Source organism: Tympanuchus pallidicinctus, unplaced genomic scaffold, assembly GCF_026119805.1.
Source record: "Tympanuchus pallidicinctus isolate F22 unplaced genomic scaffold, pur_lepc_1.0 scaffold21, whole genome shotgun sequence".
Lineage (NCBI taxonomy): Eukaryota > Metazoa > Chordata > Aves > Galliformes > Phasianidae > Tympanuchus > Tympanuchus pallidicinctus.
In genome coordinates this window covers 3157496-3183203 of record NW_026294733.1, presented here as the reverse complement: position 1 = coordinate 3183203, position 25708 = coordinate 3157496, and the positions used below count along the sequence as shown (strand labels likewise).

General features: G+C 59.8%; 2 protein-coding genes across 3 annotated transcripts; one reads left to right on the top strand and one right to left on the bottom strand.

Moving 5' to 3' along the window:
• The first annotated feature begins 14 nt into the window (after nt 1–14).
• THOC3 (THO complex subunit 3) lies at nt 15–4013 on the top strand. The gene is made up of 6 exons (XM_052684828.1): nt 15–218; nt 552–708; nt 1492–1696; nt 2043–2204; nt 2291–2391; nt 2733–4013. Exons 1-6 carry the CDS (start codon nt 36–38, stop codon nt 2894–2896), a joined length of 972 nt encoding a protein of 323 aa, XP_052540788.1. The 5' UTR covers nt 15–35; the 3' UTR covers nt 2897–4013.
• A 624-nt stretch (nt 4014–4637) lies between these two features.
• Nucleotides 4638–15896, bottom strand: CPLX2 (complexin 2). 2 transcript variants are annotated; one of them, XM_052684829.1, is made up of 5 exons: nt 15785–15896; nt 11980–12069; nt 6783–6890; nt 6175–6350; nt 4638–6060 (listed from the first exon to the last, which is right to left on the bottom strand). In XM_052684829.1, the coding sequence occupies exons 3-5, from the start codon at nt 6811–6813 to the stop codon at nt 5863–5865; spliced, it is 405 nt and encodes a 134-aa protein (XP_052540789.1). In that variant the 5' UTR covers nt 6814–6890; nt 11980–12069; nt 15785–15896; the 3' UTR covers nt 4638–5862. The 2 variants fall into 2 exon arrangements, with proteins under 2 accessions (XP_052540789.1, XP_052540790.1); XM_052684830.1 differs by lacking the exons at nt 11980–12069; nt 15785–15896 and adding an exon at nt 8236–8290.
• Between the last annotated feature and the right edge of the window lie 9812 nt (nt 15897–25708).

Here is a 25708-nt window from a genome sequence, read left to right as displayed (position 1 = left end):
GGCGGGGCGGGCGGTGTCGGCGCGGCGGGGCGGGCATGGCGCTGTCGCCCTACGTGCAGGCCATGCAGGAGCTGTTCCGCGCCAACACGCGCAGCCGCGAGTTCCCGGCGCACGGCGCCAAGGTTCACTCCGTGGCCTGGAGCTGCTGCGGCCGCCGCCTCGCGTCCGGATCCTTCGATAAAACCGCGAGCGTCTTCCTGCTCGAGAAGGACCGGCTGGTGAGCGGCGGGAGCGGGCCGGGAGCAGCGCTCGGGGCTGCGGGCTGCGCCGGGCGAGGAGCGGGTGTGGTGGGGCTGGGAGCTGCAAGTTGGGAGCTGGGAGTTGGGACCGGGCGAGGAAACTGGGAGGAGAAAGGGAAATGGGAGCGGGATGCTGGGCAGGACTGCCAGCCGGCACCGCTGAGTGATGGAACGGTTGCGTTGGAAGGGCCCAGAAAAGCCCCCGAGCCCCGCCGTAGGCTGGCCGCCACCTCCTCGTTCGAGCTGCCCGGGGCTCCATCCGTGGCCTTGGGCACCTCCAGGGGTGGAGGCACAGCTCTCTTCTTTCTCCAGGTAAAAGAGAACAACTACCGCGGCCACGGTGACAGCGTGGATCAGCTCTGCTGGCATCCCAGCAACCCCGACCTCTTTGTCACTGCGTCCGGGGACAAAACCATCCGCATCTGGGATGTCCGCACCACCAAGTGCATCGCCACCGTCAACACCAAAGGTGGGTCCCTGCCTCCCCGGGGGTCGGTGACACAGCCCTTCCATTGCTGCTGGTGATTGAGGGGTCTTTGCGTACTGCTTCTGGTGTTGTATCGCACTCAGCCAGCTTCAGCTGGTGTAAGGAGCACAGCGAGCACGAGGTCTGCTTTATGCTGGTGTCAGGACTGGAGGCACTGCTGAGCTGTGCTGGTGGCTGTTAAAAGGGCCATGGGAACTTGTCTGGAGTCTGTGGGCAAGAAGGCTGGAGGCTGGGGAACGTGTGTTTGCAGAGAGAGACGTGGCAGAGGTCCGAGTTTACATGGATTCATAAAGCAACCATTCACATTAATGGTTTGACCAGCCCAGCTAGCATCTCTGGCCTAAGAAATCTCTGTCTTCCAACAGTTGGGGTTGAGAATAGAGTTGTAAGGTGATATATCTGTAGCATTCCTTGGGCCTCCCCTCCTTCACACGCACGTGCTGTTGGTTGTTGGATTTTCTGGATACTGCTGGGTTGAGAGGGTCTTTCGATACGACCTTGCTTGGTGGTTGCTGTGTCTAAAACGGAAAGGCTAGCAATGCAGTCCTAGTGACTTGAAGCTACAGTTCTCAGTTTAATTTTCAGTGCAGAGTTTCAGTGTTAAATTGCAGACCTGGCAGTTCTTCCCATCTGGGAGTGATTCAGAGTTAGTGGAGCACACCGTGGCCTCGAATCAGAAATAAAAGCCTCCTGTCTGCTTGACATGCTGTGGCTCTTGCAAACTGCTGTGTGGCAATGGGACCTGCTGCTTTTCTGTCCCTCTAGGGGAGAACATCAACATCTGTTGGAGCCCTGATGGACAGACCATTGCAGTGGGGAACAAGGATGATGTTGTCACCTTCATTGACGCAAAGACGCATCGCTCCAAAGCAGAGGAACAGTTCAAGTTTGAGGTGAATGAGATCTCCTGGAACAACGATAACAACATGTTCTTCCTCACTAATGGGAATGGCTGCATCAACATCCTCAGGTGGGTGCCTGTGGTGAGTAGGGTACCAAGGCTGGCTGCCCTGGTGCATCGCTGCTTGCTGAGGCAGATTGCAAACCCCTCTGCTGCTTTTGGGGAGCCAGAGTCCCACATCCCAGTGATTCCCAGTCACTATGATGGGAGCAAGCTTGCCTGGAAGGAAGTTGCCCCATTCCTGGGCTGGACTGTGATGCTTTTCCTTGTTCACTTAACACTTAAAGTTTCCAGCAAAGTCATCCTGCACTGTTTTGTTTCACACCTGGTCCCGGCATGTCTCACCCCTGGCCTCTTTTCATAGAGGCTCTGTGCTTCTCTCACTGCTTCCTGCCCTCTCTCTTCATCTCCACAGCTACCCAGAACTCAAACCCATCCAGTCCATCAACGCCCATCCTTCAAACTGCATCTGCATCAAGTTTGACCCCATGGGGAAGTACTTTGCCACAGGCAGCGCTGATGCTTTAGTCAGCCTCTGGGATGTGGATGAACTGGTGTGTGTGAGGTGCTTCTCCAGGTAGGTAGTGCTGTCCTGGAGTTTGCTCCCCTCTCCAGTGACTGTCTGGGGGATCCCTCACTGTCTGCTTTGCTCTACTGCTGCAGGCTTGACTGGCCTGTGCGAACACTGAGCTTTAGCCATGATGGGAAGATGCTGGCATCGGCATCAGAGGATCACTTCATTGACATTGCAGAGGTGGAGACAGGTAATGGTTTGCTTTTGGGGAGCAGTAACGAGGGAATCTGACAGAGATGCGCTGATTTAGCTGGGAGGGCACTGGAAGAGGCAGTTTACTTACCAAGAGCTTCGCTGTGTGCAGCAGAGCACCAAGAGGGGGAGCCTCTGCCTCATCAGACTGCTGTAGATATGCATGTCATGTCTATGCCTTGTCACCAGGAGATTAAAAGGCGCTGGAGCAGCGTTTGTTCCTCCTCTGCCCTGCGTGGGAGGGAAGAGGCAGGTGTTTAGCTCTGCTTTGTGCTACAGGTCAGCCTGCAGTGGAGAGCAGGAGGCTCTCCAGGCTGATGTGGGCCCTTTTCTGTGCAGGAGAGAAGCTCTGGGAGGTGCAGTGCGAGTCCCCTACCTTCACAGTGGCCTGGCACCCGAAGAAGCCTCTGCTGGCTTTCGCCTGTGACGACAAAGATGGCAAATACGACAGCAGCCGAGAAGCAGGCACTGTCAAGCTCTTCGGGCTCCCCAATGACTCCTAATGGAACTGCAGCAGGGCAGGGCACGAGGGTCCACGACACTTCCCCACCCTCAGGGATGGAAGAGAGCTTAGTTAGCATAGGACGGGGTAAGGATGTCGGTCCTCTCCTTACCTGCTTGGCATTGCCATCGCCTTTTCTCAGCTCCACGTGTGCTGCTCTCAGAAGCTTTTGTAAAAGGCAGCTTGTGTGCTGGTGAGGATGGGGGTGCCAGCAGGGCTCCCGCACCATTTCAGGGCTGCCTCATCCCTGGGGCATGGAAGGTCTGTTCCAAAGGCAAGCGGCCAAAGAAAATTATGGAATGGGACTGCTGAAGGGGCCTCCTGAGATGAGAATGCTGCTCCAGGGCAGCAGTGTGGAAGCCCCAGCGGCAGGCTCCCCAGCAGCAGTGAGCTATGTGATTGTCCCTTCCATCCTCCCCCACAGCCCGGTGGTGAGGGCAGCCCTGGAGCATGGCCTGTCCCTTTCCTGTGCAGAGGATCAGAGGGGCAGCAAGGGGAAGGTGTGGGGGCGTGCACCCGGGCTGTGGCATTTTTTTTGTATTTGTGGTTGTTTTTATAATTTTGATAAATCCTCTTCCATAACGAAGGTTCCTGGAGCTGCTGTGAGAGCAGGAGGAGATGAGCAGGGAAAGGAGCATGGTGCTGAGCGGCCGCTTCCACTGCCAGCACGGTGCGGCAGTGGGTCAGCCCCACTGGCAGGGGTCCGTGTTGAGGCCTCGTCCCCGTCTCGTGTCGCCCCACCAGAGGGCGCTGTGCCCCCACGCTGGGGACAAGATTCTGAAGGGATGCCGCTCGGAGGATGGGGACAGTCACGCACAACTGTCCCCATCCCGTAACCCAGCCCTGCCCTCCCTGCTCCAGCTAGCAGCACCTACACGAATGGAGCGGGGCCGTGGTGGCAGCAGAAGACACCTGCTTGACCCACGGCTGCTGGCCTAAGGCTGAGCTGTCCCTGTGCCTCCCTGCCCCCAGGGGAGCAGAGCGGGGCTCTTCCCCACCGTGCGCTGGGTCACGTTGCAGGCACTCACTGGAGAGGAGGTGCTGGCGCAACCTGCCTGTGATGGAGACCTTGCCCGCACGATCTCTATCATTTCTTAGCCTAATATTTCCTTCTGACAGAGGCTTTTCCAGGTGACTGCACTGCTGATGCCGCCTGGGTAACAGCTGAGCTTTTTGCTGTTAAATGATGGCAAATCAGTCGAAGCTGAGGCTGGCTGCAGGCAGAGCCCTTCTGAGCTGTGTTGCATCAGGATTGCAGTGCCAGGGGCTGTGCTTGGCTGAGGGGTGTGAGGCACCCCTTGCTTGGTGTGTACCCCTGGCATCTGCCCCTATTTTTGGGGGGAACTGGGATTGAGGTACCCCCAGCCTCAGCCCCAGAAGGCTGTGTCTAGAAAAAGAGCCCTTGCACCCTGTGGGTGACTCCAGTTATTATGGGGGAAGTCCCAGAGCCATGGGGAAGGGCCTCCCCTACCCATGGGTCTGCAGGATGGGCTGCAGAACCCTTTTGCCTTGTCCCAGCTCCATTGAGGGCACTGGGGAACAGGAGGCAGCTGGGCTGAGGGCAGCGCTGGGGAACTATGGAGATTTTCTCTTCACCCGTGGCCTGGCTTCTGGGTGCCATGCAGGCTGAGGATGAACCTTGTGCCCTCCGGTAGTGTGTTGAGTGGCCAGGTCTCAGCCCTGGGGGGAGATGGAGCGGTGGGGAGGGTGACAGGGAAGTAAGGGCTGAGAAAAGGCCGGAGCAATGTACAAATCCCTTTATTTTATTAGTTTGTCAAAGACTAGTTCGAGCAGGATGATCACAGCATGACTGCGAAGCCCCGAGCTGCCCTCTGCCTCCCTGGAAGGGCAGGGCTGAGTGGCTGGGGGCTGTGGCGGGGGAAGCATGGGGGTAGGGAGGACAGGAGCACGGTACGGCAAGGGACGGGCCGGGGCGATGGCATGCCCCCTGTTGGGACGCAAGCAGCAGCTCCTGGGATGTACCCGGGCAGCTTTGCCCATGGGAGCTGTGTGCCCAGCGCCGGGGGGGGCAGCCCGGGAGAGGCTCTGCAGCCCCCAGCCCCGTACTGGGTTTATTGCAACCCACGGGCACGGGGCTCTCGGCTCAGCGCTGCGGGCGGCCCCGGGAACTGCGGGGCTTTGGGGTTTGAGGCGTGAGCAGCGGACACGAGGACGCATGGAGCAACGGGGCGCACCCTGGCACACAGACACTAATGCGAGAACGGGGGCCAGCGGGGCCGAGACACGGACGAGCGAGCGGTGGGGACAGTGGGGACGGGGCAGGGGGACGAGGCAGGGGGGCTCCCTGCCCCGCACGCGCCTTTATACACGGTCGGCGGAGCGCGGCGCCTGCTCCTCCCGGTGCTGAAGTATTGCAGTCTAACTGATATGGCTTTAACTATGGGGCCAGAGATGCGGGAAGGGGGTCCCCTCCAACCCCCCGATGCTGCGGCACACCGGGCAGCCCCGGGGGACCCCCGTGCCCGGGGATCAGGGATGGGGGAGCTGCGGGCAGGGCGCCTGGCTTTGTGCTTTGGGCTTGGCCCGGGGCAGGATGGGGCTGGGGATGGCAGTGCTGGGGACAAGGGCGGGCACACGGAGGGCCTGCCCGGGCCCCCTGGCAGATGGGTGAGGGGAGGGTGTGGGCAGAAGGGCAGGGCTGAGGGCACGGGGAGCTGCCCCAGGGTCCAGTGGGGCGTGGGGTGCCCCCAGCCCACTGCCAGGTTACATCAGTGCATTTGGTCCCGGTTCGCCCTGTCCGGCCAGGGACGCTCCCCTTTGGCACGGCGTGGTCAGGGGGCCCTGCCTGGACAGGATGGGATGGTTTGGTCTGGTTAGGGGACAAGGGAGGGACAGAAGATGGAGAGGGGATGCAGGGACCCCCCTGGGGCCAAGGGAACTGATGGAGGGGAGGGAGGGAGGAGGGCGCCCGTGCCCCAGAACCCCATGGCAGGGTCGGTGGTGTTGTTACTTCTTGAACATATCCTGCAGCGGGCCGGGCAGGTACTTGAGCACGGTGTCCAGGATGCTCTCCTCCTCCTCTTCCTCCTCGTCCCCGCAGCCTGCAGGGATCGCTTTCTTGGGGCGCGTCAGGCTGCCCTCACATGGCTGCTCCAGTGCTGCCTTCTCCTCTGCCTCCTTCTCCTCCTTTTTCTTCAGCCCATACTGAGGGGACACAGGCCCTAAGTGGGGCGGGCAGCACACAGTGCCCGTGCTGTACCCGACACCCATCACCTCTTACTCCCATCCCCCCAGCAGCATGGGGAGCTGCTTGCCCACCTTGTCACGGATCTGCTGCCGGACTTTCTCCCGCTCAGCCTCCATGCGGGCGTGCTTGGCTTTCCGCTCCTCCTCCTGCTGGCGCAGTGCCTCCTGCCTCTCCTCTTCCTTCTTCTGCGCATCAGGGTCCTTCTCCTCCTCGCCCCCCAGCATCTTGCCCATGTCCTTGGTGGCCCCTGCATAGTATGATGCTCTCAGACAGTGCCCAGGGGGCCTCAGCTTCCACAAAGACAAACTGGGCAGGGAGCCAGCCTGCAAGTATAGCCCGGGTCCCCTGATCCCCTGTGCCACCCGCGCCACAGCCGGCTGTGCTTGGGCTCTGGGTGCTGCAGGGATGGGGAGCGCCGCGGGCTGCCAGCACTGCCCTACTTCGGCGTCAGCCGGGGGAGACGCTGGCAGCTCAAGCACTGGCACCCAGGGGACCTGCTGGGGAATCCCACACTACCGGGAGAGCCGGGATTCCCCCGCCAGGCGCTGCCGGCACCACTGACGGGAGCCCTGTAGGGCTCTGGCAGCCGTTTGTTCCCCCGCGGTGGCCCTCCCCGACTCCATGCTGGGTGTGTTGTCACCCCACAGTGTTGCTCCCAGTGGAGATGCTCCCCACTCACCGCCCAGTGCTTGCTTCATAACAAAGTCCATGGTGCCGGTGTGTGCGTGTGGCTATGCCAGTGCCCAGCGCTCATCCACTGCTATCCGGGCTCTCCGACCAGGGCCACCTGGGCACAGAGAGAGGGACACAGTCGGGGATGCCAAGCCTGGGGTCTGCACTGCCCTGGCACACAGAGACTCGGCCTTGGGTGGATTTCCCAGCCTGGTGCTGCCCGCCACAGAGTGGCACGGGCACGGGAGCACTGAGTACCACTGGAGAGGCACCCACATTGCCACCAGCACGTCCCCCTGCATGGTGGGGGCAGAGCCAGCCTGGGGAGCACAATGTGACCCTGTGTGCATGTGCGTGTGTTGCGGTGCTTGGGCTCTGCGGGTGGGTGGAGAAGAGGCTGCCGGTTGGTTGGGACTGTTCTTTGGGGTTGCAGGCATGTGTGTTTGTGTTTGTGAGCTCCATGCATGTTTGCACAGCTGTGCAGCTGTGTGTGCACAGGAGGTGCATTCACAGAGCTGTGTATATGTCTGGCCGTATGCATGTGTACAGATTCGTGGGGTTGGAGCTGTGTGTGGCCACACTGCGGGGGGTTGCAGGCTGCTTGCAAGGTTTGTGCATGTGATTTTGTGGGTTCACAAGCTGTGTGTGCATGCGCTCGTGTGTGTACAGGTGTGCAGGTTGTGTTTGCGTGCTGGGTGAATGTGTTTGCACACCGGTGGGCTGCATGCTGGGTGTGTGTATAACAGGGGGTGTGTGTGCGCACTGCTTTGCAGCCTGTGCTGTGTGTGTGGGGGTGTTGCAGGCTGCTGGCATGCTGCGTGTGCGCGGGTGGGATTGCAGGCTGCGTGTGCACTGCGTGTGCATGTAGGAGTGCTCTGTGTGTGTGTGTGCGCGCCCTGCGTGCCCTGTGCGTGGGCGAGGGCTGTGCTGATGTTGCGTGTGCACTTTGCAGCGTGCGTGTGCCCAATGGGTGCCACAGCCCCAAGGATCTCCCCCAGCTCCCCGGGACTCCCGGCGATGGGGAGACACCCTCCAGCCGGGGGGGGGGGGGGGGGGGGCGCCGGGGAAGTTTGTTCCCTCCTGCGCCCGGGGGAGGGTGCGTAGGGGACACCGAGGACGGAAAGGGTATATGGAAAACGCGGGGAGAGGGACGCGGGTGCTACGGGATGGAGAGCGCGGGGGCACCGCGGGATGTTGGGGCGCGCGGGGGGCGAGCGGACACGGAGGACGCGTTGAAGGGAAGAACGCGACATGCGGGGAACACAACGGCTGCGGGAGCGCGGGGACACGGAGGACACGGGACGGGGGGGAGGACGCACCGCGGCCGCAGGGGACACGGGGACGCGGCACCGCCGGGGGACCGCGGGACCCCCCCTCCCTCCCACTCCTCCCCCGGTGAATGCGGTTCGCCCCGCCCGGTGCCGCAGCGGCGGCGCTGTCCCTTCAGCACCGGCACTCACCGGCTCCGCCGCTGCTCTCGGCCGCCGCCGCTCCGCCCGCCCCGCCCCGCCCCGCCCCGCCGCGGCCCGCCCTCCGCCCGCCCCGCGCCGCACGCGTAGGCCCGCCCGGGGCGACACCCCCAGCCCCGCTCCGCTCTCGGTCCCGGAAGAGGGGAAAAGAACGGACTACGGCAACCCCCATCCACCGAGAGCGGCGCCCCCGGGGAAACGCCGCCCCCGCCGGGACCACCCGATCCCGCAGCGAAGGGATGGGGGGAGCAGCCCCCCGGCGTCTGTTAATGCTTCACCTCCGCAATCCGTGGAAAAGCCAGGCACTTCCTAGCCGCAGCCACCACGAGCAGCCCCCAGCCATCCCTGCACCCCGCACCAAACGAGCCGACCCCTTCAGCACCGCGCACCTGAGGCTCTGCACCTGCCAGGCTTTAATGACCCCACCGTGACTAATTGTAGAGCTGTGGGGTGCCGCGGGACTTCTCAAAGTCCCCGATACATCGCTGTGGCCTGCGCAGCCACACAGAGCTCCCAGCCCCACATTTTGTAGCACTGACTCCCCTGGAGATGCTGGGGATGCGCAGTGACCTTGTGGCCCCCGTACTCCCATGGCTGGGGTAGAGCTCAGGGTGTGCAGATGTCAGGGCCATGTGAATGTCCCACTGCCTGCAGAGCCGATGCCCCATCCATCCAGCCCTGGGTTATCAGGAAGGGAACGAGCTCTTTCCAGATCAATGGGATTCTAAGCCTGGCTGTGGGGACAGCTGGCGGTGAGGTGAGGCCCTACCGTCCTGCACGGATGCTCACAGACATAGCCCCTCTGTGGGGCACACAGCGCTGGGGGAACCCCCATGTCTGCCCTTCTGCTGCCACGCACTGCACAGCCTTGGTACAGGGAAAGCACTCCAGCACACATCCCTCCTGCTCACTGCTCCCTGCGCCCTCCACCTCTTCCCAACCGCACTGTTTTCCTCCATCACGGAAAAAATGCCCTCTGCCTCAGCGCCTAACCCTGCTGTGAGTGCTGGGACAGGCCTTGGTCCGTCCATCCATCCGTCTGTCCTGCAGCACCCCGCTCTGCACGCTGACGTCAGCGCTCCTGGCAGCCGGGCGGTGGGCGGACGGCACCGCTCCTATTGTATTAAAAATAATACAGCGGAGCACAAATTCATTACAGATAAGTGTGACAGCCAGGAGGAATTAACGAGCCCGTCTCTCAGCGCCTGACAAACGCCTCCTTTTGTTCCTGGGATGGGTCCTCGAGTCTTTCAATCTTTGGAGATGCTTCGGCTCATTGAGCGCATCCTCCCCCCCAGCAGCTCCCAGCGCGCCCAGGGACTGCTCCCAGTCGCAGCTCTGGGACTGCTCCCCAGCAGCACGGTGCCCTAGGGTTATTTATGCTCCCCCCCACCCCCATCTCTGCAGAAAAAAACCGCTTGGTCCTCTGTGTGGCACCGAGGGATTAAAAGTGGTTAACTCCATTTGCAAAGGCTTTGTTACGTCGGTTTTCCCTCGGCTGCAGCGCGAGGCGATGCGCAGGGTGCCGGCTGGGCGGCTTTTATCAGGTTGTCTTCTGGAGGTAATTGGGTTTTTCAGGAGCCTGTTTAAAATTCGTAACCCGGCCTCTTAAACAAAACAAAAACAGCGGCGGGGAACGGGGGAGAGGAGGCACAAAGCAGCGGCAGCTGCAGCTCTGCAGAGTGGTCCCGGCCCCCTCGGGGCTGGCACCTGGCAGGGACAGGGCCGGGGATAGGGACAGGACCATGCATGCTGCACCATGGGGTTGGAGCTGACCCTCGTAGTGCAGCATCTGAGTGCGGTTTGGGGCACGCAGAGGGCAGGGGCAGCCCTGCCATCCTGGTGGTGACACGTGGAGAGGGTCACAGGGTCACCACCACACCGTGCTCCCGTTCCCTGCTTTCCAGCCTCAAACCCATCAGCATCAATATAGCAGAGTTGGCTGCATCGCTATCGCAGCCCCTTGGCATCGCTAATGCAGGTCGCCCAGGGGAGCACGGGGCACCCCCAGCCCGGCCCTGCCTGCTGCTGGGTGCTCCAGGTGCCATCGGTTCCATGCCACAGGGCACAGCGTGAGCTGCGAGTGGGTGGAGGGGAGATGCTGCAGCAGATGGTTGGCAGGGCCGATCGCGGCATCGCACGCAATGAGGGACGTTCACATCCCCCGGGGGCCGCGTGCAGGAGCTGTGTGTGCACTGGTGCTGGCTGTGGGATGGGGCAGCGGTGGCCAAAGGAGCTGTGGGTGAGGAGAGGACCAAAGTCACAGCCTCCAGCTGCTCCCAGCACAGTGTCCCAGGGGTGCAGCTGCTCTGCCCTCCTGAGCAGCCCTAAAAGGTGGCCTGTGCAAGAGCCATGTGGGGGATGGACGTCCCCTGTGCTCGAGCTCTGCTTGCTACCCTTCCCAGGGCTGACAGCCACCACAGCCCCATGGCTCTGCCACCTACAGCCCTGCCCACGTCAGGGACACCAGCACCCTCCTGGCCGTGCACTGCAGCAGCAGCTCTCAGAGCATTGTGCGGCCGCTGCCTCTGTGCTGTGCATGGTTAAGCAGCGGCACTGCAGCCCCTCGCCGCTCATCCTGCACGGGCTGCATGTTAGTGGGCTGGGGGAGCAGCTGCCGCTCACTGCAGTCTGGCAGCAGGTTTTGCTTTGCTGCTTTCTGACCACCGGGGCTTTACACCTAGTTCCTTCCCACCGCACTCTGAATTCCACCTCCCCTACACAGCCTCTGTGCATTCAGCCTCAGTGTTGCACCCGCACCGCTTCCCCCGGTTCGTACAGCATGCACATCCCGAGCACTGTGCATAAAGGCACACTTGCACCGCGTCCGCCCCATCAATATTTATGGCAGGCACGCACACCGCACAGCTCTGCAGGGGCTGGCATGGAGCTGGGCGCAGTGCACCCGGCATATCCTCACCCCATCGCTCCTTGCCCCAGCAATTGCCTTTGGGGGGAGCAGCTACCCCATGAACTGATCTACCATCCTGATCTGCCATCCCCGTGGCCCTGGCAGGAGCCATCCAGAGCCAACGTTGGTGGTGGAGGAGGCCGGGGCTGTGCAAGGAGAGGATTCTCGGTGTCCCCCAAGCTCCTCTCCCAGGCTCATTGCTGGGGTGAGAGCAACCATGTGCCAAGGAAGGTGAGCTCCTTCCCTCCTGGGAGGGCCACCCCACCATGGGAGAGCTCTGGGGGCAGAGGTGCCCCACAGAACCAGGGACACCTTGACCTCTGACAGCAGCAGATGGCTGCATGCTGGGGGGCTCAGTGGCGGCAGGGGGGACATCTGGGTGGCTGCAGCATGGTGGGAGCAGGATGAGACCACGCTGGGAGCACTGGGAGTGGGGGACCCTGTGTTGAGGGGGAGCTAGGAGGGATGCTGCCATCTCCCCCCACTGAAGCCGCCCCCAACCCGCCTGCGCGCGGGGTTTCCGCTGCAGTGTGACGCCGGATGGGCATGGTGCCACTCCAAGAGCTGCTGGGGCTGTGGCCAGAAAACCATTCTTGGCTGCTGCCAGTGGAGTTTGGCTCATACCTTGCCCATCTGGGGGCTTTCAGAGGGAGAAAAAAAAAAAAAAAAAAGTGAAAAAAGGAAAAACAAACCGAAAAAAACCTGCCCCTGTGTCCCTGCACCACCTGCAACATCACCGCCAGCTCCATGCCTCACATTCACCCAAACCGAGCCCTGCCAGAGCCAGAGCCAGAGCCAGAGCCAGAGCCAGAGCCAGAGCCTACCTTGGTGTGCGCAGCGTCCGTGGCCTTCAGCACCTAAAGCAGCGCTGTGAGGGGCTGCCGGGGGCGGGTGGGCATTGCAGGAGGGCGGGCCTGCAGAGACACCATGGCAAAAGGGTCAGTGATGGGGGACCAACCCCCTAACGCACAGGGTGCAGGGGCAGAGGGCAAAAGGACGGGGTATCGCACCGCCCCTCATACCAAGGGAGTGATGCACTAACTGAGCCACCCCAGGGTGGGAAGGGAGGTGGCAGCGTGGGGTCTGTGCCCCTCTTGGACCAAGGATACGGCTGCTGTTGGCCGAGCTGCAGACAGACACCCGGCAGTTTGGATGCCTTCATTAATTATTGAGAGGGCTCTCAACTCTTGGAGGGTTTCAAAAATTGGCATTAACTCTGCATTCCTCAGTTTTCAAGTGATGAATTTCTTCTTCAGAGGACATAATGGCGAGTTAAAGTGAGCAGGCAAAGCCCCAAACAAAGGCTGCAGTCTGAGAGATCCTCCTCTCGGAGCTCAACTTCAGCCTAACTTTGAAAAGCTTCTGCCTGGGGTTCTCCTTGTCCCTTTGCTGAATGTCCTTGAAGTGTCCCCATCGTGCTGGGGGGGCTCAGGGGATTCTCCTGGGGATGAGGCTGTGCAGAGACCTGGGCATCATCTCCGACTGATCTGTCCCCATAGTTCCACCCTGGTGCGTGCCATGACTGTGATATGGGCCGTGGGATGCAGGAAGCAGGCTCCTGGGGGTGTCACAAATTCATCCTAGAGCAGAGCCACCTCCTTTCCTGCACCCCAGGAAGCAGGGGGGATTTGGCAAATTGTAGGTAAATAATGGCCCAGGGGAGAAGGGGGGGAGACAGACTCAGGGAGAGAGTGCTGGGCTGGGGGACGTGAAGCCGGGTTTGGGGATGCAGTGCTGGGTTGGGGGATACAGTGCTGAGTCTGGGTATGCAGCAGCAGGCGGGCAGTCAGCCGTTCACGCTCTGGTGGGACCCCCACGGAGAGCCCTGAAAGGCAGCTGTGTCTCCGGGAAGCACAGCGCTGAGCTTCAGCCTGGGAAAGGCTCGGCGGCAGCGTGAAGGTGACCTTTGCTGGGGACAAGCGCTGCCTCCTGCGGGATGCGGGAAGAGTCGGAGCCGGGTGGGATGGGATGCAGAGCGCCAAGGCTGGGGGCAGCTGGGTTTATGGGCAGCTCAGTGCCAGGGAGAGGAGCTGTGCTGGGATAGGATCAGACCCTGCTGTGCCGGCTGTGTTCTGCGGTGCAGATCAGCTGCTGTTCTTTGCTGAAGCTCCAGAGCATGGCCAGAGCTGGGCACTGCCTGCACAGGGACGTGGGGAAATTCAGTCCTCGGAGGGTATTGGGGGCAATACTGGCTGGGTCATCACAAGGCATTGATTTTGGGGCCAGATCGATGTGGCTGATATCTATTTATTTATTCTTTTCTTTTATTTTGATTTTTGTCTGTCTTTTTAACAAGCAGAGCCGGCCAGGATCACAGAGCCATATCTTACTTGGACAAATGGGGACAGGCAACAGCTCTGGTTGTCCATGAATCTGTCTGTCCAGGCAGTCAAATGCCAACCACAGCCAAGGCAGAGACGAGGTAAAGGGAAGGAGGATGCGATTGTGGCAGGACAGCCGTGGCTTGGGGCTGCAGTGTACTTGGAGCTGGAGGGGCTGCTTTTGCCCAGCCCAGGGTAGGGGCACAATATGTGGGGCAGAGGTAGTGATGGAGACAAAACCACCTCCTATTCACAGCGCCCCATGATCATAGCCGGTCTTATCCAGCCTCTGAGATGCCAGAGGGCAGCTTAGGGATGGAGAGAAGAGGGGTGCATGGGATGGAGCCAAAGGAGAACCTGTGTGACCTGCTTGTGACTGGCAGCAGCCTCATGCCTGGGTACTGTGTGTTGAGGTGGGAAGGCACAGGACCTCTGCACTTTGGGGAAATGCCTTCACAACAGACTTGGGGTAGCAGTGCCCTCCCTGCCCACAGGGATGCAGAGGGCTGCATCTGAACCAAACCTTCGGCCCTCAAAATCTCCTGTCCGTGAGCCAGGGCAGGCGTGGGTACCACTGCTGCAGGGCTGTGGTGATGGGTGATTCTGAGCATTGGAGGGTTATTTTTCCAGGAGGTGATGGCAACAGTTGGCCAGGAATGGGGCTGGTGGCAGGATGGTGAGGTGACAGTGACTCCTGGGGAGTGCATCCTGGAACACGCAGCACAGCCCAGAGTGCCCAGAGAAGTGTGTGGCTGGAGCTTCTGCAGGGCCAGGGCAGGTGGAAGGGAAAGCTCCTGGGATGGGCGAGTGGAGCGCTCACGTGAGAGCGCGGCTGTTTACTCTGGCTGAGCAACCTGATTGCTCTCTATAAATACACCCGGCGAGTAAACACCAGGGAGGGAGCAGGAGCATTTAAACTCATGGTTGATGCTGGCAGAAGAACAAATGCGAAGGTCTGGCCAGGAACACAGACTGAGGCTGGCTGTGCTGTCCTCTGCCCAGACGGGACAGCCCTGGGGACAGCTGGGCTCCTCAGTGGGGACGGCACTGTGTCACCTGCTGCTGATCCGAGTGGGGCACACGGGTGCCCAGCAGAGGGTTCTCTACAGACAGAGGGTGGTGTCCAACCTCTGCTGGGTTTCAGCTCATGTGCTAAAATCATGATGGGAAACTCAGTGCAGGTCCCCAAAGGGCTCCTGATGCGTGGCACCAGGCCTGGCAGGCTCTGCCTGCCAGTAGGCAGTGCTGAAACCCAGGAATGAGCCAAAGTGTGAAGTGCAGCCACCCTCCAGCGCTGCAAGGTGCTGAGCACTTTGTCTGGTTGGGGTCATTTCAACACTAATGTTCTCACACAAGGCAATCGAAGAAGCAAACACTCAGCCCACAGCCAAGGGACATTTTTCTGTGCCAGTTTTATCTCAGCTGAGCTCTCACATCTTCTCCAGCTTTGTAGAGAAGCCCTGAGCCATCAGTCCTGTTCGGAACGAAGGCGCCAGCCCTGCTCTGCTGCTCTGAATCACCACGCCGGTGCCTGGGGCAGCAGCTGCCCGGTCATGCTCCCGCCATGTGGGTGACACTGCCACTGCATGTTGCCAGGCCTGGGTCACAGCAGCCACCTACCCTGTGTGCTGCTGGGGACACTGCAAGGAGAGGGGATGGAGTTTGGGGAGCTGGGACCCCCGGAGGGTCGGAGCAGCAGAAAGGCACCTCGGGAACATGCAATGGAGATGGCCCAAGAGGGGTTGATGCAGCCGAGGGGAGGCAGGATGGAGTGAAAGGTGGTGAGGGGGAGGCACGGGAAGAGCCCGGCAGGGTACCAGGAGCTGCCCCCGGCAGGAGGCTGCGAGGAGCATCCTCGGGAACGAGCAGAGGAGGGAGCAGGTGGCCTCCTCTTCTTGCCCACGGCCCCGCTCTGCAGCCCCCCCTCCGCAGTACAGACCTGGGGGGTGACACCCCGGCGGTCACAGCCCTTCCCTGCTCACGCACCGCACCCGCGGCCCCTACCCAGGCGTGCGGGGCGGCGTGGGGGGGCACCCGGTGGGAGCAGCGCTCAGCCCGCAACCCGCATCCCGCCTCTCGCACTCCGCATCCCACACCTCGCATCCCGCACTCCGCATCCCGCTTCCCGCTTCCCGCATGCCGCAGCCCCGCGGCCGCCGCCCCGTTACATAAGCCGGCGGCCCCGGGAGGCTCGGCGGGCCGGTCCCCGTGCCCGAACCGCCCGCCGGGCCCCGGCCCCCCCTCCCCGAGCTCTGCGGCACGGCGGGCCCGCCCCTGGCCCCGGCCCCGCTCCCGGCCCCGCACCCACCTGGCTCGGCGCGGCGCGGCGCGGCACGGTGCGGTGCAGCTCCGGTCCGCCCCGTCCGCCCCCGGCGTAGGGAAGAAGGAACCGCCGCCGGAAGGGAGGCGGGAGCCCTAGCGGTACGGGGGGGCCCGGTGCTGGCTCCCCCTCCGCCGCACGGCCTCCCGGGCGGGGCCGGCTCCGCGCCCGCCTCCGGCCCGCCCCGTGCCCCCGGCAGCAGCCCCCCGCTCCCGGCGATTTCCCCCTCGGTACCCGGTAGTTGCCCCCCGGTATCAAGAATCGCCTCCGGCAATTGCATCCCAGTACGTAGTCACCCCCCCAGCAGTGCCCACCTCTCCTTTCCTCTCATTACCCGGCCATGCCCCTGGTGCCCATCAGTCCCCCCCAGCAGTCACCGCCACTACCCCCCCCCCCGCCCCCCCGTGCCCCTCAGTATGCCCAGTTCCTATCCTTGATCCCCACCAGTTTCCCCCAGTATTTACGCATCCCTCCTGATCCCCATCTCCTACAGCAATTCCCCACTCAGTATCTACCCCGAACCAGGGCCCAGCACTTTGCTCCCCCAGACTCGGTGTGTCCCCCTCCCATGACTGCTGTCCCACACCATGGGGACAAAGTCCATTGCTGGCCATGAGGTCGTGCGGGTGCCACCCGGGATAAGGGTCCTCTGGGCCTGTTGGGTATTGGGTGCACCACCCCAGCAGGCAAAGCACTGTGGGATCTCCAAAATCTGAGGTTGGATGGGCAGGACAAGCAAAGGGGATGGGGACCAGGACCCTTGTCATTGCCTCTGCAATTGGTTCAGCCATTGGCACTGCTGAACTCCCTTTGGAAAACAGGTTCCCTCCTCTCTGCCCTGCAAGGGCACAGGATGGACACGCGTTAATGCAGCGCAGCCCCATGAGGGTCTGATCCTCACATTTCCCTTCTCTTCACCCCCCGGGCACAGCAGCATGGGGTCAGCCAGCCCCACTGCCTTGCGTGCCATGCTGCTCGTCGCACTGCTGCCACTTGTCACGGCCTTCAAGCAGGGATGGTGCGGGCTGGAGCTGCTGATGAATAAATCAATCCCCCTCGGTGCTGAGGCTGCAAAACACGGCTGCAAACAGAGGAGCAGCATTTGGGCTGTGGGCCCAATGGCCAGGGAGGTACAGCTGCAAATCCCCTGTGTGGGCACCGCATCCCAAGCAGCTGAGTGGGCAGCTCTGATTGCTTTGGTGCCATGATTTATTTATCACAGCTCCATTGGCAGGCTCACATGCTCTGCCCCACATTCTGCCCGGATTCTTCTGCCTGCGGATGGAGCAATGGTGGGAAGGACTGTGGGTGCTGCGGGTCCCTCTGCTTCTCCACCATGCCGTGCTGTCATTGTCAGCCTGCTGTCACCCAGCTGTCACCGCCGTGCCAAGGAGCCTGTGCTCCTCTGTGCAAGCGGAAGGACGGCGCTGTGCCACTGACCTTTCCTCAGCTCTGAGAGCACTTTAAGGCTCGGCCAGGCTCCTGCTGCTTCCCCTGTGCTATGCCAAAAGCAGCATCATCCTGTGCCCTGTGCTGACGTGAGGACAGGAGGAGGTGCTGGGACACCTCCGTGTCACCCCACAGCCATGCTCGCTGCTGGTGGCTCTGGCTTGCCTTTGTCCATCTCCTCCAGCTGCCTGCACCAGAGGAGATGGAGCTGCAGGGTGCGTTCTGCTGCTGTGCTGCTCATAAATAAACCCCGGTAATGAGTTGGGCTCTGGTGGATGGGCAGGTGGGGCAATAATCCCCCGATTAAGTGGACGAGGAAGGCAGTTAAGTGCAGAAAAACCACAAATAAACAATAATAAGAATAATTTAGGAGCAGGGAGGAGCTGGCAGCTGAGTCCCTTCGCCTTTCCTGGGCAGCATGCAGGGCCAGGAGCACTCTGGGAAGTGTAGTTCCGCCTTCCCTGCTGACATCCTCTGCTGGCAGGATAGAAATCCAAGCTTTTCTCTCAATTCTTGCCTCTGCACCCAGTGCAAGTGTCCCATGGATGCCAAGGAAGCTGCCCAAGGGATTGAGAGTGGGCGGGGAGCAGGGCTCCATCTGGGTACCCCTGTGGATGGGGCTGAGCAGAGAGCCCCCAGGGAGCATCACCGTTCTCCTCCTCGGGATGAAACATGGGCATGGAGAGGGGGGAGCTGCATGGCGTGGACTGTGCACTGCAGGGCTGTGCTGGGTGCTGGCGGGATGCAAGCTTTGTCCCTCTGCCCCAGGCAGAGGCAGAACCCCCAGTGAGCATCATTGATCGTGGCTGCATGCCATGCCTGCGTGCCTGATGCTGAGCTCACAGGGCAATCAATAGTCGTTTCTCTCCCCAGTCTTCACACTGCTAATGGGAACAGATGCCCTTATTATTTCTCGCTCAGGTGCTGGGGGCTCTCACATCACATGGTCCAGGTGCTGGGGCAGCTGCACTTAGCCATAAGCAAACACTTTGGAGCAGAGGTTCTGTAGCTGCAGGAAATGTGCTCCTGTGGGAAGGTGCCACCCTCAATGGGTGTGGGGGCAGGACGGATGCTCAGCCCTGGAGAGGCATTGCTCTGCCATGGATTCTGCAGCAGAGGAAGGACTCAGGACAGATACCTCAATCCTTGTGTGACACGTAAGTAGAGAAGCTGTTGTAGTGTTCTCTCCTCAAACTGGGAGCGTGCAGCTGGGCCCTTATAGAGAGAGGCAAGGCAGGTCCATCAGCGTTCCCGCTGGGCAGATGAGCAGCAGCAGTCGCACGGCATTGCAGAGCGGTGCCAGGGAGAAGGTGGCTGCGTGTCCTGACGCTGCGGAACGTCAGGTCCAGCCCCATGGTACAGGGTCCTGGTGCTGCTGTGATCCAGTTTCAGAAAGTGGGTGAGGAGATGCTGCCCTTCATGGCACGCTGCAGAAGATCGATGTGTTTTTGAAGTGAAACTCAGAGTTTTTACCAGGAAACAACGCGGGCGCCTGCTCCGAATGCTAAGCAGCTCCTTGGGAGGATGTCCCCCAGCACAAAGGGCAGTGCGGTGCTCAGTCTCCTCCCTCATCCCCGTGCTGGGAGAGCCACAAACCGCATCACGCACCAAGGCAGCCCTGCAGGGCCTCCTGCAGAGTGAATGGAAGTGATTTTCACCTCCTTTCATCTGAAAAACCACCCGGGAGGACAGAGAACAACTCCCCAGCAGAGAAGGGGGGGTGCACGCTCCCAGCAGGTGTCCCAGCTCTCACAGCTCGGCGCGGGGACGAGGAACCTGGCACACAGCACTGCTCCGTGCAGCCGTGTGGGGATGTGCCACGAGGGCAGAAGTCACCGAGACCGATGGTGGCTCCTTGGGAACCGCAGTAATCTCATTCTGGGAGCAAATCACATTCCCAGCAGCCAAGGACATGTTAGGTCTTAATAAAAATGGTAATTCCCGGCAGATTGATTTGGGAGCAGGCAGAGTGCTGCTTGCTTCCCATCGCTGCTGCCCGGGGATTGGAGGTGGTGCTGGGGATGACGGGCAGCAGTGTGGCACAGCGCTGGGTTTTGGGGTTATCCAGCATGGCCTGGGGGTTTGTACAGCTCTGTTACAGAGCTCCCAGTCCTCTCATCCTGCAGGACCCGGCTGCTGTGCCCTGCCCCGATGTGCACCCTAATGGCCACAAGGGTCAGAGCTGTTTGTTTGCAGTTTCCTAGGAGAGAAATCACATTTAGGGAACAAAAAAAAAAAAAAAAAAAAAAAAAAAAAAAAAATTAATCACACACCTGAAAACAAAATCTGCCTGCTCAAGTGTACATCGGGGATAAATGGTGTGCTCCAAATTAGACAATTTACAGCTTGGGTAAGTAATGAGAAAACCCATCCTGGCGTGAAAGCAGAATGGGAGAGTGACCTTGACTCAGGGCTCCCTCCTTGCACCCCAGAGCCTGCTTCTCTTCCACTGCACCTTTACTGCTGCTCACTTAGAACCCCACGTTGGCTCAGCTCAGCCGGTTGGGGTGGCTCATTCCCTGGGGCTTCCAGCAGGGATTTGGGGTGAGTTTTGGCTTCTTTGGAGCAGTGAGCTCCCTTGGAAGCAGATCTCAGCCCAGAGATGGCAGAGAGGAGAAACAGACAGGAAAGAGACAGATGGAGTGGGGAGTGGAGGGAAGGGACCCCAGCACGGAGGGGCACCCCACTGCGCCCCAGCCCCCCCAGCCCATGCTGGCCCTGCAGTCCTCCACTGTGCAGTGCGTGGGAGGGCTGGCAAGGAGCAGGCAGCTCTCCAAGCTTTCCAGCAAGAAGAAAATAATTTCTTTCCCTTATTTTTCTGGGTAGGGCGTCCCAGTGTATTCTGCAATCACGGGGATTTAAAGGAGCTGAGCCCTGGTGACAGTGCTCCGGGCTGGGGCAGCGGGGACGACTGGGGTGGATGGGTGCCATGGAGCTGAGCTCTGCTCTGCACATGGGCTGCAGGCTGTGGGGCTGTGCAGCACCCACAGGGACTTGGAGTCTCCTCCATCCCACACCCCTAAGCCTCAGCTGAGCCGAAATATGACTCTCCCAGTGGGGGACCAATCTCTCCCCAGCACAATTTCCACCTCTGCTGGGAGCCGCCTCGGAAACCAGCCAGCTAATGATGCGTGATGCAGCAGATGGGGGCCCTGATGCTATATGGATTAAGCATGCGGATGGATGTATGGCATCACGGTGCATCTTGGCCTCCCCCCTTTCATCCCCACCACTCCTGTGATATTTGGACCCCTGGCCTGAGCGAGGATGAAGGGCAGGCAGATGGGATGCTCTGGGTTGTGTGGGGTTGCAGCACAGCACCACAGGTTTTGAAAGCTGTTGTGAGTCCTGAAATCTCAGACCTGAGCCATCCAGAAAGGCTGCTCTGCCTTAGCCCACTGCAGGAGTCCTGCAGCCCCCCTCAGAACTGCAGAGTCCCCCCTTCTTGACACGGGAAGGAAACTCCCTCCACCTGCAGCAATGTTCCCTCTGTCCCCGCCGCTGCGGCGCAGTGCAGCGCCGTTATCTCCAATGCCTGGGAGCGGGGAACGGATTAATATTCATCACCAGGGAGCGGAGCATATGGAATATGAATAATGCTAATTGTGCCTGTATAGATTTAGCGTAAGAAGCTTCCATGCATTAAGGAGGGAGGGAATTAGCCCTTCTCCAAAGCGTTGCGGGTTCATTTGCTGCGAAGGAACACCCGCCCGCCTGCGGATCTCGGGAAGCGATGGGATGAAACTTCTGTCCCACACCGAGTGCAGGGCTGGGGGATGCGTGGGGGGGCGCACAGCCCTGCACAACACGGGTGGTGGAACAAAGTCGGTCACTGCAGATGCAGAGGAGGAAAGGAGCCGCCTGCAGCTGCACAGCCCTGCTGCTGTCCGTGGGCTGCTGCTGCCAGACCCCTACCTACCTGCACCGCAGCTCTCAGCCTATGTGCCCCCCCCCGGGGCCGTGCTGTGGGGTCCCCTGGGGCTCACGGCTGCCCTTGTGCAAAGCAGAGCACAGCGTGGCTGGAGCTGGAGCAGTTGCAGCTAATGAGGCAGCGGGGGTGAAAGCGCTCTGTTTTTTCACCATCCATCCCTCCTGCCCGTCGGGGATGGCGCTCTGTGCCCTGTTTAATTGAATCAGCCCATGGCAGCCCGGCAGCTTTAATAAGGTCAAGAGGAGAAGGTTGATGTGTGCAGCCTGGTTGCGGGCTGGGTGCTGTGGGGATGGGGACATGTGTGTCCCTCTTGCAGTGTCACTGTGCGCTGTCAGCCTGAGCCACAAGTAGGAGCAGATTTGGGGAAGAGCTCAGGTTGGCACAGGGTCCCAGGAGCCTGCGGCTGCCTATGGAACTTCTTCAGCCTCAGGATGGGAAATACCTGGGTGCTGCTTGTCCCCAGGATGTGCCCGGCATCTGCAGCATCATGGGGAAGGGGGAATCACTACCTGCATCTCTCCTGGGCCACCAGTTGCAATCTTCCCATCCTTGACCACTGTCATCCCTCTCCGTTCCCTTCAGAATCATTGAGAACGTGGGATTCCTCTTCCTGCACTTTGATCTCTCCAATTTTCAGCTCGTTCTGGCTGCCTTATAGGCACTAATCCCTCTGCAGGCATTGGAGAGAATCCACCTACACTTCATGCAGCAATCACTTAAGTCTTATTGTGTAAATAAAATCTCAAACACGAAATCCTTAATCTTTGATGGCTGAGCCTCCGATACCCGTTCCTTCATGTCCTGCCTGACAGAGGGTGGAAGAGGGGAAGACTGTGGCCGTGCTCACTCATATCCTGGATCGAGCATCCATGGATGCTTTTAACCCTGGGCTTTTCCTCTCTCCCCACTGGTCTGATCCCCTCCCCGCTCAGTTGCATTTGTTCAAGCTCGGGGGGGGGATCAAGCCAGGTGACATTTGGAGATGGGGAATATTTCAAATGCAAATTTCCCCTTGATAAATAGTGGAATTTGCTCCCTCTTATGAAGGGAACCTCTGGGGAGAGCTGAGCACAGCGGCCGGCCCGTGCTGAACGCAGACCTCTGCTGGAGGGGGAGGGAAATCACTGCCTTTCATTCCTGCTGCCTCTTCCTGCCTCCGGTCCCCACGCTCCTGGGCCAACACTTGTGAGATCAACATCACTGTCACCAGGAACGGGAGGCTACTCAATTTCTCCCAACCACAGCTGGAGAGCAGTGAGGTAAGGGCTGTGGGGTCGGCAGGAAATCCTGCTGCTTTCTGGGTGCCAGGCAGGGAGGGGGGAATCACGGTGGCTGTTTCTATAAGCCCAGAATTGATGTTTCCCTCCCCGGCGATCGGGGTGCTGCTGATATATTATTGTCTCTCTCTCTCCCAGCTCTGAAATTAAAGCTTTCACCACTTTTCTCACTGCAGTGTGTGTGAGAGAGAGATTTACACTTTGCTTTCCCTTTCTGAAATGGAGTGTGATTTTCCAGTGGCTGCCGACATGGGGCCTGTCCTGATGCTTTGGGATGGGCTGAGGGGGGGGAAGGGATGGGGGCTGCTCCAGGAGCTGCTAACTTCCCCCTTAAACAGGCAAACGAGAGCATCTCTAGGGAAAAAAAATTAAAAAATCTGATCTCTGCCAGCCCCATCCAAGATGCAACACACAGAGCACGTCTGGTTTTGGGGATGGAAGGGTTTGGGGGGTGGGCGGGGAGGCAGAGGTGCTCCAAACAACCTGGATACGGCAGGAGAATCTCTCAGGGGGGAAAGCTTGCAGCTGTGGGGGATTTCTGGAACTGTGCATGGGTTAAAGGCACCCCCAGCACACGAGGGCTGCAGAGGAATGCCGGCCCCTTGCCTGCCCAGCAACAGTTTCACCAATGGGGAGAATAACAACAGCGAGAAGTTCAGTGCTGTGCGAGATCTCCAGAGCTTTCCCTGAGCCCCTGCACCGCGGATATTGGGGCAGGTTGGGGGCACTCTGCAAACAAAGATGCTCTGAGGAACATCCGAAGCCTCACAGATAAATGCCAGGAGAGGAGGAAAAAGGATTTGAATTTCAACTTTGATGCATAATGTGCTTTCCCTCAAAAAACAGCCTTCTTGGCAGGGACCAGGCAACTTCCCACTAAATCTCCTGGAGGAGCACATTGCCAGTCACAGAGATAAAACCTCAATGAAACATCATCGTTTTACCAAACTCACCTCTCCCTCCCTGGCCCTGTGTGCCCTTCACTCCTGCCTGGGCCCTGGGGATACCTGGATTTCTGCAGCCCCATCTGAGCTGAGCACCAGGAGTGCCCTGGGGGGAAACCAGCCCCTTAACGAAGGGCCTAATCACCCAGGAAAGAGCAGCGGACTTAGCTCAACCTCAGAAGCAGGCTGAGCGAGCGGAGAGGGCGCACAGCCCTCGGGGAGGGATGGTGGAGGGGGGCCGAGGGGACCTTTTTCCTTTTGAGCTATTTGCAGATCTATCAACGGCGAGAACAAAACCCCGCAGCTCCGTCGGAACGCCTGTCCCCGTTGTCCCCGAGGTGTCCCCGTGTGCCCTCGCTGCCATCCCCTGTGTGAGTCCCATCCTCCCGCTCACAGAGGGCTCCATGATGACCGTTAAAACCAGGGTGGGGGTTCTGCTGGCCAGGGCATGTGGGCTCTATGGGGTCCCCCCTCCCGCTGAAGCTGCATGGTGAGCATGGCGGTGCAATGGGGCCATGCACAGAGCCTGCCTCTCTCCCAGGAATGAGGACAAATGACACAAATGCAGCCTGGGGTCGGCACAGCCCGGGAACATGCAGGAGATGGGGATCATTTATTGCTCTGCAGTGCGATATGCAAGGAAAGGGAGCCCTGCGCGATGGGCATTGCTGCTGCCACGGAGGGAGGGGACTTTGTGAGCTGCTGAGGGAGAAGGATTTTTCTGGCTTGGCTTGTTTTGCTGCAGAAAGGCGGTTTCAGTGCTGAGGGTAAGGGAAATGAGACAGAAAAACGCCTCCCATTAAGCAAAAAGGATGGAGAGCCCTGCGTAATGGTGCTGCTGCAGGGGCTGCGGGCGCTGGGTTTGCATCCACCCATCCTCACACCAATGCCTGCAGGGAGCAGCAGCACACACATCGTGTGCCACGTCCTGCTCCATCACCACCCCACGGCTGTGCCATCACGTCACTCTGCCTGTGCGGCGTCACCCTGCATGCATCCAGCATTTGCTGGGTTGCTGATGGGCACACGGTGTGGGGCTGGTGGTCCTCAGCATGAGGGCAGCCAGTGCCAGGGTCTGCAGGGTCCTGGGTTTCCAGGGGACGGCTGTGTCATCCCCACTGAGGACATGGGGTGTCAGTGGCTGGGTGAATGGACACGTCTCCGTCACGCAGCAGTGGTGTCATCTTGGTGCATGGGGACACCAAATCCTCGGGACCTGGGCTAATGGCAGATTTCTGGGAGGTGCTTTGGGATGGGGGATGATATGGGACTTTGGGGACCGCCGCTGCCTGTGGGGCGGCAAGTGACCCGACTGGGGACATGTTTCTGTCCTACTTGTGCCCTCTAGTGGCTCTGCCCCTCTCCTGTCCCACGGCCACACGCCTGGTGGTCCCACGGTATGGAGACCTGAGACCTCAGAGCCAGAACTGTTTGGTAGGTGACCTCAAATGCATTTTATTGAAGAAAACCAAATCTTGGGATTTCTAAAACAAAGTTTCTTCTCTCTCTCCTATTTTTTTTTTTTTTGTCTGCTTGGGGCTGCTTGCTACCTTTCCATCTCCTGTGTTCAATCACGAGAGCTCAAAAAAAAAACCAACACGTTTTTTTTTCCTTCTTCTACTGATGTTTCTCTTTTATCTAAAAGGAATACAACAGTCCTTTGCTACACTTCTGGGAGGGGGACACACCAGAGTGCCCTGCAGCAGCTCCTACATCCCCTCCCCACAGCCCTTTCTGTGCTTTTGGGTCCTACCCAGAGCTGTGGCTGCATCCCTACAGGGCCCAAAGGATAGAACTGTCCCTGGGCACTTGGCTGGCAGGGGGATATTCCTATCTGAGAAAGCAGATGTTGCTTAGGAGCTTTCTAAGCGGTTTCTCCTCCCTCTCAGAATTGCTGCTTGGAGAAAGAATTTAATCCCCTTTTGTTGCACATATAGGGGAGAACAAAACCAAATGCCACCTGGAGAAGTTTCCTGCTGTTGTTCTGCAGGGCTTGGCACCAGGATCTGGATGAGCTGTCACTGCAGTGGATGGGATCAGAGGGTGACAGGTGCTGGCACAGCACAAAACCAGCCTCACAGCATCACACCAAGCAGCACCAGGGCTCTGCCAGCGTGGTGAGGGGCTGCAGGGCTGCAACCACACAGCTGTTATGCATTTTGGATTTCTCCCCCTTCCAGCCTTGTTAGTATTGAAATTAAAAACAAGTGCTTGCAAGTTGGTGGCTGTTCTCCAGGACCCTAATTAGTAAATCTCTTCATCCCCCCAGGGCTGCAATCTAATAATAATAAAAAAGAAAACACACACCAAC

Coding starts and splice junctions, on each gene's coding strand:
- CPLX2 (XM_052684829.1), bottom strand. CDS start 6,813: ATGGACTTTGTTATGAAGCAAGCACTGGGCG. Junction 6,351..6,782: donor TATGAAGCAAGCACTGGGCG/GTGAGTGGGGAG, acceptor CATACTATGCAG/GGGCCACCAAGGACATGGGC. Junction 6,061..6,174: donor GGCAGCAGATCCGTGACAAG/GTGGGCAAGCAG, acceptor GTGTCCCCTCAG/TATGGGCTGAAGAAAAAGGA.
- THOC3 (XM_052684828.1), top strand. CDS start 36: ATGGCGCTGTCGCCCTACGTGCAGGCCATGCAGGAGCTGTTCCGCGCC. Junction 219..551: donor TGCTCGAGAAGGACCGGCTG/GTGAGCGGCGGG, acceptor TTCTTTCTCCAG/GTAAAAGAGAACAACTACCG. Junction 709..1,491: donor CGCCACCGTCAACACCAAAG/GTGGGTCCCTGC, acceptor CTGTCCCTCTAG/GGGAGAACATCAACATCTGT.